The sequence below is a fragment of the Hemiscyllium ocellatum genome, chromosome 12 (genome assembly GCF_020745735.1).
Source record: "Hemiscyllium ocellatum isolate sHemOce1 chromosome 12, sHemOce1.pat.X.cur, whole genome shotgun sequence".
Taxonomy (NCBI): domain Eukaryota; kingdom Metazoa; phylum Chordata; class Chondrichthyes; order Orectolobiformes; family Hemiscylliidae; genus Hemiscyllium; species Hemiscyllium ocellatum.
Window position 1 is genome coordinate 92,488,114 of NC_083412.1, and position 18,528 is coordinate 92,506,641.

Genomic DNA, 18,528 nt, shown 5'->3' on the forward strand with positions numbered 1-18,528 from the left:
GGCAGCATAGCTGTAAGAGGCTTAACCCTGTTTTACCTGTTTCTTAAATTATTGAATCTTATTGAATCTTTCTCGCTTCAGATTTCTTCCTGCTAAATGGTGCCATGATCTGCATTCTGGTTGTCCTTCTTAGAGCTTTTCTCATTAATACTGCAGGTTGCAAATATATTATCCCTTTGGGACAGGACTAGTTTCTGCAGTTCTACTTTCTCTATCTCACTTGCATTTCTAAATGTTCTGCACGTTATTCCACTTCGATTCACTAAACCCAAATGGCACCAATTTGATTTCCTGCTCTGTACTAACATATGTCTAACCCCTTTCCTCCCTTGGGCTCTATCAGTAGATGTGGGCTTATAATCTCGAATTCTATGTAATCCCTCGGTCCCTCATTAAATTTCTCCTTGTCTCCAAGAGCTTCCTAAAAAATAATTTATAATCACAACTTCAATCCCCTCTATAAAACATGTCTAAAATCCAACCTGTTTTATCCCCATTGTACCAACATTACTCCCTACAATTGACAATCTCCTCTCCCCCCACTAGGCTGTCTCAACCTGCTAAAGGTGCAGTTGTGTTCAGTTCTTCATACAATAAAGTATGTGATGTATCTTGTTAGAAATGATCACCCTTAACTAATCGTTAATGAATCCTTCCATAACTCACTTCTGACAACTCCACTTCCAGGTTATCATGTCCTCCTCAATCATTAAATTAAACAGCCATTGTTCAAAGAGCAATGTTTAACATTCTTTATGTGATACAAATGAGCTCCACCAGGAAATCTGATTGTCAAATATTTGCAGGCAATTGCTGAACCGACAGGCGAATTACTGAGACTGAAGATTGTAAATGACTCAATCCGCCTCACTGTGTGAAATTAACCAAATCTGTGAAGAGTAAAATGTGACAAATAGAAAGTACCAGAAAGTTGAGCAAGAGATTGTACATTTAACTGCTGAAAGCATTAGACCTAACTTTCAGTAGATTAACCTTTTGGCATCTGTCACTGCCAGTGAATAGTGTGTACTATCCATTAGGGTTCACGCTAACAGATTACAAGTATAAAACCCCTGATTTTGTGTCTACTCAAAGGAATGAATTGTAAATGACAGGCTGTGAGACCACTCAAAAACGGAGTAGGACACGGATTTGCAGAATAATGGTAGAAGTGTGGGACTTCTTCCATGTGAACAGACCTAGGCAAGTTCTGCCAGTTAGAGGGGCAACCAGGTGACTGAGATTTAAAAAACTGAACTGAACAATGAATGGCCTTATTTGACCTTGAGTTGAACTTGAAACCATCAACACATATCATAGAATCCCTACAGTGCAGATAAAAGCTGCTTGACCCATTTAGTCTACACCAACCTTTTGAAGGCATCCCATCCTATCCCCGAAAACCTACATTTCATATGGCCAATTCATCTAACCTACATATCTTTGAATTGTGGTGGTGGGGGGAGGAAGCCAGAGCCCCCAGAGGAAACCCATGCAGACATGGGTAGAATGTGCATACTCCAGACTGTCATGCAAGGCTGGAGTCAAATCTGTGCTAACCACTGAGTCATCGTGCCACCCGAATCGTACAATTACACTCATGTACCATTGTCAAAATGTATCACACTGCTTAGCAGCTGCTGAAACCCTCATCCATAAGACCAGAAGGCCATAAGACATCAGAGCAGAAATTGACCATTCAGCCCATTCAGTCTGATCCACCATTTAATGAGATCACAGATGATTAGAATCCCAAAGATAGTCAACCTTCTGAGATAAGAACTCCCTATCTTAAGTGTGACATCCTGATTTTGAGATTATGCCTTTCGCTTTGGATTCTTTCACAAGGGGAAAGAACTTTTCTGCATTTACCCTGACAAGCCTATTCAGAGTCTTATATGTTTCAGTAAGGTCACCTCTCATATTCTATATTCCGATGAGTACAGGCTCAGAGTACTCAACCTCTCCACATAAGACAGTCTCTCTATACATGGTATCAGGATCAGTGGTGCTGGAAGAGCACAGCAGTTCAGGCAGCATCCAACGAGCAGCGAAATCGACGTTTCGGGCAAAAGCCCTTCATACATGGTATCAGCCTAGTGCACCTTCTCTGAACCTCCTTCAAAACTATTATACCTTTCACTAGATAAGGAGCTGAAAAATGTTCACAGTATTCTACTCCATTGTGGTCTGACTAGTGCCTTACATAGTCTCAGCAAAATCTGCATACTTTTATCCTCTATTCTCTTTGAAAATGAAGGCCAATGTTCCATTTGCCATACCTATAACATGCTGAACTTGAATGTTAGTTTTTTTCTGTGATTAAGGGGTGGAGACTCCCAAATGCAGTAACTTTCTGCAGTCTTCCTCTATTTAAATCCATGATTTTATTACATTTACATTTGATTATTCTGAGGAACTCCTGGTTACTTCTCTCATTGTACCCTTTCAAAACCTAATCCAAAGTTCTCCTTCGCTTGTCCTTGTTTGCATAAAGTTTAGTTCATCTATGACCTATATGGGTTCCCAATTGTAACATTCGCTTTCCTACAACCCTCCAAGATCTCTGCGCTGCTCCCAGTATGAGTATCTCCAATTTGATTCTCTCCCATGTTGATGGCTGCCTTGTTCTGAGTTCTTACATTCACTTCCCAAAACACTGACCTTATCTTACTCCTTAAAGATCTTCTTGGAAACCTATATCTTTGTTAAAACTTTCAAATCACCTGCCCGATTTCTTTTTGTGTGGCTCAGTGTCAGAATAATTACAACATGCTCCTCTGAAGTTTCTTGGATTGTTTTGATTTGTTAAATGAGATACATAATTACACTCAATTTTGCTTTTGCTGTAGGCAATGGAAAGACGTTGCGAAGTCAAGTCAGTCAAACTTAATAGGACATAGAACATTACAGCGCAATACAGACCCTTTGGCCCTTGATGTTGTGCCGACCTGTGGAACCAATCTGAAGCCCATCTAACCTACACTATTCCATTTTTATCCAATGATCATTTAAATGCCCTTGCTACTACTTTCTGAATAAAGAAATCACTTCTGACATCTGTCCTATATGTATCACCCCTCAATTTAAAGCTATGTCCCCTCATGTTAGCCAACACCATCCAAGGTTGAAAATGTGTTGCTGGTTAAAGCACAGTAGGTTAGGCAGCATCCAAGGAACAGGAAATTCGACGTTTCGGGCCAGAGCCCTTCATCAGGAACACCATCCAAGGAAAAAGGTTCTTACTGTCCACCATATCTAGCCCTCTGATTATCTTATATGTTTCAATTAAGTCACCTCTCAACCTTCTTCTCTCCAACGAAAACAGCTTCAAGTCCCAAAGACATTTACAAACAGGTAGCGTAGTGATGCATTGAGCAATGGCGCATCTCTGAGATTTCTGACTCTTGGTTTCTGAAGAATAATTACATTGCAAGAGTCAGTGACGCTTGGAAATTTGCAATTTTGTTACTATGGTGGTTAGTTACTGAACATATTCACACAATTTTATCACATGAAAGAAAACAAAAAGAACAAAGCCATGTATATGATCATTTAGATAGATCATAACATAAGTAGTAAAATAATGATTCAATATTTTCCCAGCAATATCCTTTACAGATACTCAATCTTAGCAAAATGATGCTGTTGTTTTAGACCTTTACTTTTTAAGATTAGATACCCTACAGTGTGGAAACAGACCTTTTGGCCCAACAAGTCCACACTAACCCTTTGAGGAGTAACCCACCCAGACCTATTCCTCTACATTTACTCTTGACGAATGTCCCTAACACAATGGGCAATTTAGCATGACCAATTTATCTAAGCTGCATATCTTTGGATTGTGGGAATAAACTGGAGCACCCAGAGAAAACCCATGCAGACATGGGATAATGTACAAACTCCACACAGACAGTCACCCAAGGCGGGGATCGAACCCAGGTTTCTGGTGCTATGAGGCAGCAGTGCTAACTAATGAGCTACTGTGCCGCCCCACTTTCTTACTCAAATCACTTTTTTCAAGTCCTTCATCTTAGACTGCAGATGCAATTTGAGATTTTTTTTCAGTCAGATGGCCTGAAGACATCTTTTCAGTTCTGACAATCAGGAGATTTCCACAAAATTAAACTCTCACAGTGAAAAGATTTTTACAAACTGCATTGCCTTTCCAAACCGGCTTCTGGTCACTGACCATCCATTTCTCTGAAAATAATAAAGCTCATCATTCTTAACATCCAGCAATTCTTTTTTCATTTATTCAGGGATGTGGGTGTCACTGGCCGAGCCATTTATCGCTTATCTTGAATTACCCAGAGGGCAATTAAGAATGAGCCATATAGTTGTCAGTCTAGAGTCACAAGTAAACCCATCAGATAGAGACAGATTTCCTTCTCGAAAAGACCTGAGTAAACCAGATGAGATTTTATGATAATCAACAGTGGTTACATGGCCACCATTAGAGCTTGCTTTTGTTCTGGACTCGTACTCAATTCAAATTTTACTATCTGCCACGGTATGATTTACACACAAGTGCCTGGAATATTCGTCAGGATTTCTGGATTACTCATCTACTATGCCACTTCCTTCCCTGAAAATAACTTTCAGATATTTGATGAAAGAATTTAACATAAATCATGGAATCCCTACAGTGTGGAAGCAGGCCACTCAGTCCATTGAGTCAACACTGACCATCCAAAAAAGCAACCCATCCAATCCTGCATTTCCCATGGCTATCCTTGCCAGCCCCCCAGCTTGCACATCCTTGGACAATTAAATGGCCAATTTCCCAATGTGCACAACTTTGGACTGTGGGATAAAACTGGAGCACCCAGAGGAAACCCACACAGACACAGAGAGAAAGTACAAACTCCACACAGACAGTCACCCAAGGGTAGAATCAAACCCAGGTCCCCAGTGCTGTGAGGCAGCAGTGCTAACCACTGAGCCACTATGCCCCTCCAAAGGAGGAATTGAATTGTTGAAATGATAAGCAGCGAACATAAGGGGCAGTGGTGGGTTCTAACATGCATTGTTGGAACTGACATCTTTAACTTACTGTTCTAAAGTAATTTCTGACCTTTCTAAACAAAAAGCAAGCACATTACCTTCACAGAACCGAAACCAAATCCTTTCACCTCTATTTTAAGATTAAAAATTCTTAAGTGATCATTGTATCTTATAAACTCTTATTGCACAACTCTTCAATCATCCAACCACCCCCTCCTCCACCGATGATAATGACAATACAGAGCAAACACCTGTAAGTATAATGGGAAGAAAAACATTAAACAAGAGCCCATCATTTTTCACTAACAGATACAAGCAGTCAATCATTATTCTCAGAAAACATCTGAGTGCATATTATCCAAGGAATCAAACATAGTTTTCTCTGCCTTTACCTTACACAAATCAATTTGATGGTGTGCATTATTAATACACATACATTCACCAAGAATCCATTCAAAGCTGAAACTATAGAGGAATGGCTTTCTTTCCTGAGCAATCATATTCAGTTTTTCACTGCAAAATATGCAAGGAGATGACCTGATACAAAAGACACTGAAAGGGAAATTGGAACTCAGAGAATTGGATTGTGAGCATTTCCAAACTGGCGAATATTTTACTGCTCGAGAAAAGAAAGCAGAAACTGTAGTCAAAACCCAGAATCAGCACCTTTGGCATAAGAACCCTTAAAAAAACATGGATCTCAGCAAATACCATGCTTCAAATTACATGAGATTACCAGTATATAAACCTCTTTGAAGTTAATGTTTCCACTTGAATAATAAACCGATTAATACATACAAATATATACTTCAAAGAATTAAACAGTCTATTTAGATATTTTACTCCAAAAGAAAAGCCATAATCTTTCCATTTATGTTTTGCAACAAGGCTTCAGAATGCTGAATGCTCACAGTTCTACATCAGGCATTTTTGGCAAATGAAATAGGTTGGCCAAAAAGCCATCAAAACCGATGCACTTTATTTAATCCAAATTCCTTGAGGTAATGCAAGGCATTTTTTTAAAATTGTAAAATGACTGAAGAGAATACAGAGAAGATTTGCAAGGGTTATAACAAAAATGCTGGGGTTAGCAGAAAGAATAAAATGCTGGGTTTTGACTCCCTTCTCTTGAAAGAAGATGGATGGTCTAATCAAACCACATATAATAGTGAAGGGTTTAGAACTATAGAATCCCTGCAGTGTGGAAGCAGGTCACTCAGCCCTTAAAGTTCACATTGACCCTCTGAAGAGTATCCCACTCAGAATCACCCCCTAATACTGCATTTCTGATACTAATCCACCCAGAAGCACCCCCTAGTGCTGTATTTCCCATAGCTAATCCACCCAGGCTGCACATCCCTGTGCACTATAGGTAAATTAGCAAGGCTAATGCACCTAAACTGCACACCTTTGTACTGTGGGAGGAAATCAGAGCACCTGGAGGAAACCCCTGCAGACACATGGAGAACATGCAAACTTCACACGGTGGGCTGCCTGAAGCTGGAATGAAACCTGGGTCCCTGGTACTATGAAGCAGCAGTGCTAACCACTGAACCAGGGTGCCACCATTTAGATAAAAGTGGAAACAAAGAAAATGTCTCCTCTTGTCCGAAAGACCATAAACAGAGGCCATCAACATAGAGTAATAGCCAAATTAAAAAGTTCAGAGAAACGTCTTCATCCAGCAAGTGGTGAGAATGTGGTTAGTGTTCCAATACGGAATGATCAGGGTTGAAGAGAAAGCAAGGCAAGCACTTGGTAGAGAAGGAAATAGAGGTTTAGATGAGAAGAAATGGGAAGAGACTCAAGTACAGCATAAACACGGACAGTGACTGATTAGGCCACATACCCCTGAATTTATGCCACGTATCCGAGAAATTCCTAAAAGATAACTTGGATTAATTTGGTCAGGGTCTACGTCTGGAAGTGATGCAGCCTCTCATTGGGTGTAAAGGAATCAAGGGCTTCTTTAGGAACAGTAAAACTCAGGGTTGCCTATAAGAGTTAAAATTTCAGGTCAAGTGACTGCGTTCTGAGGTAGGATCACTGGATCCAAAACGTTAATTCTGATATCTCTCCACAGATGCTGCCAGACCTGTTGAGCTTTTCCAGTAACTTCTGATTTTATTTCTGATTTACAGCATCCACAATTCTTTCGGTTTTTTTTCTTATCTGAGTGATATGTTCAGGGCTGGTTAGTAGAAGCAGGATTTTGATGAATTGGTTTTGTCAGTGGGAATTGGGATTATATTGGTTTTGGGGTTGATAGGTGGAATCACATCAGTTGTTTGGCATTGGAAGTGGATTAGATCAAGTCAGTTGGGGTTGGCAGTGAGATTGGATTAAATCAACTATAGTGGCAGTTGGATGGGATCAGTTTGAGTGGGTTTGACACTGAAAACATTTGATAGCTGAACAGAAGCAGGCCATTCAGCCCATCTAGTCTGCTCATCATTCAATGACATCATAGCTAATCTGAATAACCTTACTTTCTTGTTTTATCCTCTGAACGATTGATTCCCTGAATGATTAGAAATCTATCATTCTCAGCCTTGAGTACACTGTATGATCCATCCTCAACAGCCCTCCATGGTAAAGATTTTCAACAGTTTCTCAGAGTAGAAATTCCTCCTCATATCTGTCTTAAATGGGCAACCCCTTACTCTGAGAGTATGACCTCTAGTTCTAGATCCTCCCAAAAGAGGAAACAATACCTTCACATCAGAGGCCATGAGTCCAAAAGAAATTGAGGCAGAGGTAGGCCACTCAGCCCATTGAGTCTTCACTATCATTCAATGGAATCTAATACTGGGCAATTATCCAAACGACGCAGATGGGGAATATTTTGGTTGGATAATCGAATGTTCAGAATACCCAAGCATCGGGACTTTGAGATCTTGTTCGGATAACCCGAAATTCGAATAATCGATGATTGCATAATCGAGGTTGTACTGTAATCTGAAAATTTGATAATCCTCAACTCCACTATCCTGCCTTTTCTGCATAATCTCTAATTCCTCCGTTGATCCAACAGCCTTGAGTATGCTTAATGACCTTGCCTCAATAGCCCTATCCAGTAAAGAATTCCATAAATTCACTTTCATCTGAGGGAAGAAATTACTTCTCTCTGCATTAAACGGGCAACCCCTTCTTTTGAAGTTTTTTTTGGTCCTAGACTCTCTCACAAGGGAAAATCACCTTCTTTGACATTTACCCTGTCAAGCCCCTGAAGAATCTTTTAGGTTTCCGCAATGTCTACTCTCAGTCCCTTCATCTCGCATGAGTACAGGCCCAATCTACTCAACATCTCCTCATATGACAGTCTCTCCAAATCCAGAATTAACCAAATGAACCTTGTCTGGACTGCATCTAATGTGAGTCCACCTTTCTTTAGATAAGGTATCCAAGAAATCCAGCTGTGGTCTAACTAATGCAAGTCCCCTCTCTTTGTATACTCCATTCCCTTTGAAATAAAGGCCAACATTCCAGTTGTCCTTTCTATAACTGACTGGACTGGCATTTTGTGAGGGTGAATTTGACAGGAAGCTGGCTGTCGGATTGGATTGATTTTACGATAGTTGACAGTTAACGTTAAATCAGGATCATCATGAGCAGTAAGTTTGGACATAGCTTCTGATATGATAATATTATGATAATGAATGCAAACTATTCTTAATTTATCATTGATTATTTTTGATCCAATTCTTTTATGCAACTGAGCTTCATGTTACATGAAAGCAGACAACTCAATATAATTTCTGTTCTCTCCAAGATAAGGTTTTCTGATTTTATCACACTTAACTTACAGCATTGGCAGTGTTACACCTTAGAAATAGATGGCTTTATCTTTGCAATAGATCAAAGGATCATTTTTCATCCTTGATAATGCAGGTTCAGGTGCTTTTTAGACATAAATGTGTATTGCATGCAGTTCTAGTCACCACATTATAGGAAGAATGGGGAAGTTTTGGAAAAGGTTCAGAGGAGATTTACTAGGATGTTGCCTTGAATGGAGGGAAAGTCTTATGAGGAAAGGTTGAGGACTTGAGGCTGTTTTTGTTAGAGAGAAGAAAGTTGAGAGGTGATTTAATTGAGACATCTAAGATAATCAGAGGATTAGATCGGATGGACAGTGACAGCCTTTTTCCATGCTTAGCATGAGGGGGCATAGCTTCAAATTGAGGGGTGATAGATCTAGGACAAATGTCATAGGTAGTTTCTTTAATCAGAGAGTAGTAGGGGCATGGAACACACTGCCTGCAACAATGCCAACTTTAAGGGCATTTAAATGGTCATTGGATAGGCATATGAATGACAATGGAATAGTGCAGGTTAGATGGGCTTCGGATTGGTTTTACAGGTCAGCACAACATTGAGGGCCAAAGGGCCTGTACTGTGCTGTAATGTTCTATGTTTACCTTCTAAAGTTTTGAACTGCCCAGTGTTTTCTCTAGTATTTCAGATGATGGGGATGTTTGCTCAATCCTGTACACTCCATTGATCCATTGCATGTCTTCAGCTTGGGTGGAGAGAGGAGGGGTAACAGAATATTTTTAAATGTGTCAGATAAACAAAAGAAGACCAACTCTCGCCCACTCCTGACTGATGAATGACCAATGGCCCATTCGTCAACAATGTTTCCCATGTGGCAGACGGCAGATTCCAACGATGTTTCCCATGTGGCAGATTATACTGATAAAAGCTTTTAACAATGATATAACCCGACAGCAATTAGATTTTATTGGTTTTTACACTTCTTTATCTTTCAGATACCCTGTTCAGGAGTCTTGGACTGGGGGCAGTTGTTGGTCTTGGAGTTGCTGCACTCTTGTTAATCCTCGTCATCACCGATGTCAGCTGCTTCTTCACAAAACAGTGTGGATTGCTGATGTGCATCACCACAAGGATTTGTGGGAAAAAGAATGGGTCAAGCACCAAAACCAAGGATGCCGAAGAAGGCAAAGCAGCTTATCTGTAAGTATGAGATAAAACAGTTCATGTGGTTAGCCTCGTAAACAATCATTCACCACCGAGGGCCTTCAAGTCATACAGCCATACAGATATACAGTGCAGAAGCTGACCCTTCAGTCCAACTCATCCACGCTGACCAGACATTCTAAATTAATCTAGTTCTATTTGCCAGCACTTGGTCCATATCCCTCTAAACCCTCCCGATTCATATACCCATCCTAATGCCTTTTAAATGTTGTAATTCTACCAGCCTCCACAACTTCCTCTGGCAACTCATTCTATACATGCATTGCCCTCTGCATGAAAAAGTTGCCCCTTCGGTCCCTTTTAAATCTTTCCCCTCCCACCCTAAACCTATGCCCTCTAGTTCTGGACACCATCACCCCAGGAAACAATCTTTTCTAGTTACTCTATCCATGCCCTTCATGATTTTATATACCTTTATAAGGTCACCCCTCAGCCTCCGATGCTCCATGGAAAACAGCCCCAGACTATTCAGCCTCTCCCTATAGCTCAAATCCTTCAATTCTGGCAACATTGTTGTAGATCTTTTCTGAACTCTTTCAAGCTTCACAATTTTGCCATCAGTGCTCCAATAATGTCAAGCTTAACATTTCAGTCTCGCTTCGAGAGACAGACCCATGATTGAGCTTCTTAGTCTCATCAGCATCTCTCCCACTTAAAGGGAATCTTATTATCAGAGTTCCTGTTAATCAGAAATCCATAACCTGATGAAAGGCAGAGCCTTACCAGCACAAACCCTGGTGGCTTTGCTCCTAAATCTTGCATTTGCAATGCATAAAGCAAAGGTAAAATGGAGGTGTAAAGTTGGCTGTCTTGCACTTCCACTGAAATTTCCGGATGCTGTCTCAAAAGATGTAATCAGTCCGATTCCTCCGAAAGCAATTGCTTTTCTCATTCCAATTCTGACTGGTACCGATGCATGAGCTGCTAAAATGTATATACAAAGGGGAAGAAAGGGCACTTGTAGTGCAGGTCATGTCCCAGTGTCTGGGCTGGAAGTTCTGAGGTCAAGTTCCATCAGCCTTGGAAGTGTGCCATAATGGGTTGATTAAAAATTATACAAAGGCAAGGGTTAAATACTCAAATTAAACAAAAATTGTGGATGATGTAAATCAAAACAAAAACAGATATAGCTGAAAAAACTCAGCAGATCTAGCCCCATCTCTGGAGAGGAAACAGAATTAACATTTCAGGTTCAGTGGCCGTTCTCCAGAATAGAATTAACCTATCTTATTAGTTCTTCTCTGATTATTAACACCTCCTGACTAGAAGTTTTTCCATCTACCTCACCTAAGACTAAATGACAAAGAAGTTGAATTAGGCCATTCAGCCCATTGAGTCTGCTCCACCATTCAATCATGGCTGATAAGTTTCTTAATCAGGAGAAAGTGAGGACTTCAGAAGCTGGAGATCAGAGACGAGAGTGTGGTGCTGGAAAAGCACAGCAGATCAGGCAGCATCCGAGGAGCAGGAGAATCAATGTTTTGGGCATAAGCCCTTCATCATAAAAAATTTTAAACCCCATTTTCTTGCTTTCTCCCCGTAACCCCTGATTCCCTTGATAATCAAGATCCTATCTATCGCCATCTTAAGTATACTGAATGATCTGGCTTCCACAGCCTCATGAGTCACCTGTTTGCTATTGAGTGGAGATCTGATACTGTTGGTGGGATGAATGTTAGCTCAGTTGGTAGGACCGCTGGTTTGCAATGCAGAATGATGCCAACACCATAGAATCAATTTCTGCACCAGCTGAGAATATCATGAAGGACTGTCCTTTACAGCCTCACACCTCACACCTCGTACCACACACCTCAGCTGACACATGATAATCCTCAGGTTGTACTACCACCAGCTATCTCTCTATTTTTCTTTTGCTTTATGCCTTGCAAATGCAAGGTGTAGGAAAAAAACACCAGAGTTTGTGCTGGTAAGGCTCTATGTTCCATCATGTTATGGGTTTCTGATTAACAGGATTTCTGATAATAAGACTACCTCGAAGTGGAAGAGCTGCTGTTGAGGCAAGGAAGCTTGATCATAAGTCTGTCTAATGGGACAGCAGTGTTTCTGGCCCTTTGGGGTTATGGTGTCTTCACTATTACCCAGTAGACAACATCATTTAGATCTCAAATAACAAAAGTACAGAATTTCATGTAGCTTTTTTTAATGCTGCCAAGAAGATCAAATTTCCAATTATGATAATGCAGATTAAAATACATGAATAAATTTGGTTCCTTAAGAAGTTTGACTTCTTTCTTACAATTTTAAAACTGTTAAATCAAATCTTTATTAAACGCTGGTTTAGATGCACTGGTCAAATGATGAAGAGCATGCTAATGAAGTGTTTCAAATTAGTTATAACTAAAACCACAGCTACCTGTTAAAAGTGAATAAATGTGTAAACACATTTCCAGCTTCGCAGATTAGACAGATTAGAAATGCCTGGTCATTTTTTTTTTATAAGTGCAGTTCTCGGTATACAGCTAAGTTACCTAGTTCTGGAAAGTTCAAACTTTCATTCTCAAATTTCCATTGCAATAATAATGAGGTGTGAAGATAGTATCTACTTTTAATTGTTATGATACTTAAAGACCATAAGAAATAGGAACAGGAGTAGGCTATTTGGCCCCTTGAGCTTACTCCGCCATTTATTCGGATCATGGCTGATGCGACATTCTCCATAACCATTAGGGGTTTAGATAGGGTTGACCATGAGAACCTTTTTCCACGTATGGAGTCAGCTATTACGAGGGGGCATAGCTTTAAATTAAGGGGAGGTAGGTATAGGACTGATGTTAGCGGTAGATTCTTTACTCAACGAGTCGTGAGTTCATGGAATGCCCTGCCAGTAACAGTGGTGGACTCTCCCTCTTTATGGGCATTTAAACGGGCATTGGATAGGCATATGGAGGATAGTGGGCTAGTGTGGGTTAGGTGGACTTGGATCGGCGCAACACCGAGGGCCAAAGGGCCTGTACCGTGCTGTATATTTCTATGTGTAAAAAATGAGGTCTGCAGATGCTGGAGATCACAGCTGCAAATGTGTTGCTGGTCAAAGCACAGCAGGTTAGGCAGCATCTCAGGAATAGAGAATTTGACGTTTCGAGCATAAGCCCTTTGCAGCTGTATATTTCTATGTCCTATGTTCTATGTTCTAACCCTTGATTCCCCTACTGATCAGGAATCTATCTATCTCAGCCTTAAGTATACATAAGGATTCTGCTCCCACAGCTCTCTGTCATCATGAGCTCCGTAGAAGAATGACCTCCTCATCTGAGTCTTAAACTAGTGCCCCTTTATTCTGAGACAATAACCTTTTTTCCTAAACTTCCCCATCAAAAGAAACATCAAGCCAATTAAGAATTTCTATAATGATTGACCCATAATAGTCAGCATTTGTTGGGAAAGTTTCAGCATCCGCATGGGCCTTTGTTCACAATCTGGAAATAGAGACATGGAGGAGAGACACAGAGTTGTGAATCACCACAAATTGAGCTCACCCTCGATGTTCCCATGAATGTCAGGCAGTTGCTCGATTTGTACAAAATAAATTAATTAAACTCACTGTGGAGAGATTAAACTGGCAGGGCACTGTAATCGTGTTCCTTAGTTGGTTATTTATCGGTTTGAGCTAAAGAAGCATGAGTCCAAATCTCTATCCATCGATACTCGGAATTTAAACTCAATTTAGCAAATTGAGGGTGGGAGGGTGAGCAATGAGGAGGATGCATAAATGGTTCAGGGTGATGTAGACAAGCTGAGTGGGTGGATAATTGCAGAGCATTTCAGGGAACATCTCTAGGACACACGCATGAAACAATCCTACTGCTCTGTGGGCTGAACACTTTAACTCCCCCTCCCACTCCGCAAAGGACATGTAGGTCCTGGGCCTCCTCCATCTTCAACCCTAACTTCCCGATGCCAGAAGGAAGAATACCTCATCTTCTGCCGTGGGACCCTTCAAGTACACAGGGTCAATGTGGATTTCATCAGTTTCCTCAATTGTACCCCCAAAACCTTCCAACTCGGCACCACTCTCTTGAATGATCCTACCTGTCCAATATCCTTTCCACCCATCTGCTCCATCCATCTTTCTGATCTATGACCTTCACCCCCACCTTCACCTACCTATCACAATCCCAGCTACCTTCCCTGCCTCACCCCTCAGTCTCATGCCCCTCAGCACTCTTGGCCCACAAGTCTCGTTCTTGATCAAGGGCCTAGGCCTGAAACATAGATTCTCCTGCTCTTTAGATGCTGCCTGATCAGTTGTGCTTTTCCAGCACCACACACTTTGACTTACATGTGACTCCAGTTACAGAGCAATGTGGTTGACTCTTAACTGTCCACGGAAATTTGATTTGATTGGATTTGATTTATTGTCGAACAAACAGCATCTACAAGTTTGCTGATGACACCACCGTGGTAGGATGGATATCAAACAGAGATGAATCAGAATATAGGAAGGAGACAGAGGGCTTGGTGTCATGGTGCAATAAGAATAACCTTTCTCTCAATGCCAACAAAACTAAAGAACTGGTCATTACTTTAGAAAGAAAGGAGGAGAGCTACCCCCAACTATATCAAAGAGCAGAGGTTGAGAGGGCTAACAGCATCAAGTGACGATAAGCAATAACCTGCCCTGACTCCACACATAGAAGCAATGGTCAAGAAGGCACAATAATGCCTCCTCTTCCTCAGACAGCTCAGAAAATTAATCATGTCCATAAGAACTCTCACCGACTTCTGCAGATGCATCACGGCAAGAGTACTGTTGGGTACATAATGGCCTGGTAAGGCAACTGCTCTGCCAAGGACAGTAAGAAACTACAGAAGTTGGTGTGCACAGTCCAGACCATCAGGGAAGTCAACCTTCCATCCGTGAACTCCATTTACACAGCTCATTGCCACAGAAAGGCTGCCAACATCATCAAAGACCCATCACACTCGGTGATGCTCCCTGCAACCTCTTCCGTAAAGCTGAAGATACAGAAGCTTGAACACATGCACCAACATGTCCAAGAACAGTCCCTTCCCGGCCATTGCTAGACTGATGAATGGACTCTCTAACTTCAAATAATACTGATCTTGTTTATGTTGTCTTTGCGGCGTGCACGTCCTGTGTGGTGAACCGATGTGCCTCACTCTGTCCAAATATTTCTCACCCTATGATCTGTGTGTCCTTGCTTACTAAGATTAGATTAGATTAGACTTACAGTGTGGAAACAGGCCCTTCGGCCCAACAAGTCCACACCGACCCGCCGAAGCGAAACCCACCCATACCCCTACATTACCCCTTACCTAACACTACGGGCAATTTAGCATGGCCAATTCACCTCACCCGCACATCTTTGGACTGTGGGAGGAAACCGGAGCACCCGGAGGAAACCCACGCAGACACGGGGAGAACGTGCAAACTCCACACAGTCAGTCGCCTGAGTCGGGAATTGAACCCGGGTCTTCAGGCGCTGTGAGGCAGCAGTGCTAACCACTGTGCCACCGTGCCGCCCACTAATCTGCCTGTACTGCTCGCAAACAAAGCTGATTGTTACGTTTGTGAGTCAGCAAAGAAAATTGACAAAGGATTAAAGAAAAGGTTTAGCTGGTCAGATAATAAGACATAGGAACATAGAAACATGGAAAATATATGCAGGTGTTGGCCATTCGGCCCCTCGAGCCTACACCACCATTCAATATGATTATGGCTGATCAGGCAACCCATTCCCACTTTCTCTCCACAGCCCTGATCCCTTTAGCCATGTGGGCTACTTCCAGCTCCCTCTTGAATATATCTCATGAACTGGCCCCAACAGTTTTCTGTGGGAGAGAATTACACAAGTTCACAACTCTCTGAGTGAAGAAATTCTTCCTCATCTCCATAAGACCATAAAATTATAAGACATAGGAGTGGAAGCAAGGCCATTCAGCCCATCAAGTCCACTCCGCCATTTAATCATGGCTAATGGGCATTTCAATTCTACTTCCCTGCACTCTCCCTATAGCCCTTAATTCCTTGCGAGATCAAGAATTTATCAATCTCTATCTTGAAGACACCCAACGTCCTGGCCTCCACTGCATTCCATGGAAATGAATTCCACAGGCCCATCACTCTCTGGCTGAAGAAATGTCTCCTAATTTCCCTATTAATGGTTTATTCTTTATTCTTAGACTGTGACCCCTAGTTCTGGACTTCTCTGACATTGAGAACATTCTTCCTGCATCTAACCTGCCTGGTCCCATCAGCATTTTATATATTTCTGTGAGATTCCCTCACATTCTTCTAAATTTCAGTGAGTGTAAAAATCAGATACTATGGAAACCTGGTTTACTAACAGATTTTGGTGGAGAACTACATAACTTTAAATTGTTTAGAAATTCACAGCATCAACACCTGATGATGGCAGAAATGACGACAAATGAATCCCCACAGCACCATAAAGTAGAATTCAGTAATAAACTGCTAAATGTCAATGAGCAATTAGACAAAAGGTGAACACTGAGTGGAGGAATTGAATATGTGGCTGTCTCATGAAGTCAATTGTAAGAAATTTGATCTGTCAATATTGTAAGAGCCAGACAAACTAAGTTTGGCAAACACCAAACTAAGTAAATGCATTCTTTTTCGTAGTTGTTTCTTTTGCAACATGTCCTAGTCATAGAGTCATACAGATGTACAGCATGGAAACAGACCCTTTGGTCCAACCCGTCCGTGTCGACCAGACATCCCAATTCAATCTAGTCCTAACTGCCAGCACCCGGCCCATATCCCTCCAAACCCTTCCTATTCATATACCCATCCAAATGCCTCTTAAATGTTGCAATTGTACCAGCCACTACCACCTCCTCTGGCAGCTCATTCCATACACATACCACCCTCTGCATGAAAAAGTTGCTCCTTAGGTAATTTTCCCAGACGCACTCTGATGTCCAGCGATACATGAATTCAAAAACAGCAAAGGCAGTAACTATGCAGGTTGTCTCTCTCTCTCCCCTGCACTGACCTCACCATGTGCTTCCTTTGTCTGTTCTTCTCCCTTTTAAAACTCCTGTTTTGCCTTTTTTTCCCAAAGTTCCAAAACAATGCAACAGCATATAAGATGGTAATTGCTGCTCCTGGAATTCAAGGAAATCACCTCCAGCACCTAAAATACCTAAAAAAAAAAGGAGCAGCTCTTACAGCCAGAAATTTTCCCGTCCTCCATCTTGGATTACCCAGAATCCTCCCTGAGGCAGAACATTAGAGGAAACTGTTAATTTGATTGGGCCTTTAGCAGTCAACCAGAGATTGTATCCAATCTGTAGGTGTTGCTAGTGATGCCATGTTATTCAGCTCCATTCCTGTGTTGACAGGACACTGATTATAGTATAATGTTAGCATCTTACTTCTGGTTAGCTGAAGAAACGTTTGAGAGAGTAATACCAGGAAGAAGGCTAAATGGACCTTCAACAAAATAGATGACAGAACTGCAGGTGTGCTGCAAATCAGAAACAAAAAGAAGATTGCTGGAAAAAATCAGCAGCTCTGGCAGCATCTGTGGAGATAAATCAAAGTTAACATTTTGGGTGCAGTGACCCTTCCTCACAACTGGAGAAGCGTCACTGATCCCACAATGTCAACTCTGTTTTTCTCTCTCCACAGATGCTGCCAAAGCTGTTGGGTTTTTCCAGCAATTTCTTTTTTGTTACTAAATTGAGCTTATTCCTTTGTAATTTGATTTAATTCTTCATGGGGTTCAAGTGAGCAAGGAAATATTAGATGGTGTATAATGTGGGGAATAGTCGCTTGTGGTGCAATGGCTTTGCTCCTACCTCTGATCCAGGAGACCCAAGTTCATGTCTCACCTGCCCCAGAGCTGTATATTAACATCTCCAAACAGGTTAAATTGAAAATAGATAATATGGGGATCTGAGAAATTTGCATGGCTTCAGGAAATGCAGCTTAATCCCAGCCATTTGATTAGATTCTTTGTGGAAGTAACTAGATACTATACGAAGCTTGACCAGTTGGCATTTACAATAATGAACCTTGCAGATAGATTGTCACTTTTGATGATCTGACTCATTGGTTCCTTTTCCAAACCAGTGATGGCATTGGAAAGCATTTGCATCCCATGCGATTGTAAGGTGGTCATAACAATAGATCAAACTCACATACACTGCAGATTGTCACAATGGGAAAGGGTAGAACTAGGAGTTGTGTACACATGTTTCTGTAGTACAATTCAACAGAAACACAGTTTACCCTTTTCCTAAAGGAGGAAATATTTGTTGGACCTACTCTTAGTTTCATAAATGATGCAAAAATGTGGGAAATTGATCACAGGTTGGGCAACTGCACAGTCAAAAAGATTGAATCAGTGAATAGGCACTACCTGTCAGATTCAATGGAATGGAATGAATCTAGATCAGGAAGTACCATGAATTTCTGTACAATCCCAGGTACCAATTAAAGATTACAAAGAAAGCTGGCAATAGAAATGAATCATTCACCAAAGTGTGGGGATAACAAATTGGGATTTGAGTTGC

At 41.3% G+C, this 18,528-nt stretch overlaps 1 protein-coding gene across 1 annotated transcript in view; it reads left to right on the forward strand.

Moving 5' to 3' along the window:
- Window positions 1-18,528, forward strand: part of LOC132820630 (neural cell adhesion molecule 2-like) — a 581,438-nt gene that overhangs the window by 529,943 nt on the left and 32,967 nt on the right. The window contains exon 16 of the mRNA XM_060832832.1: window positions 9,777-9,981. Coding sequence (XP_060688815.1) covers window positions 9,777-9,981 — 205 coding nt within the window. The remainder of the gene's footprint in view (window positions 1-9,776; window positions 9,982-18,528) is intronic.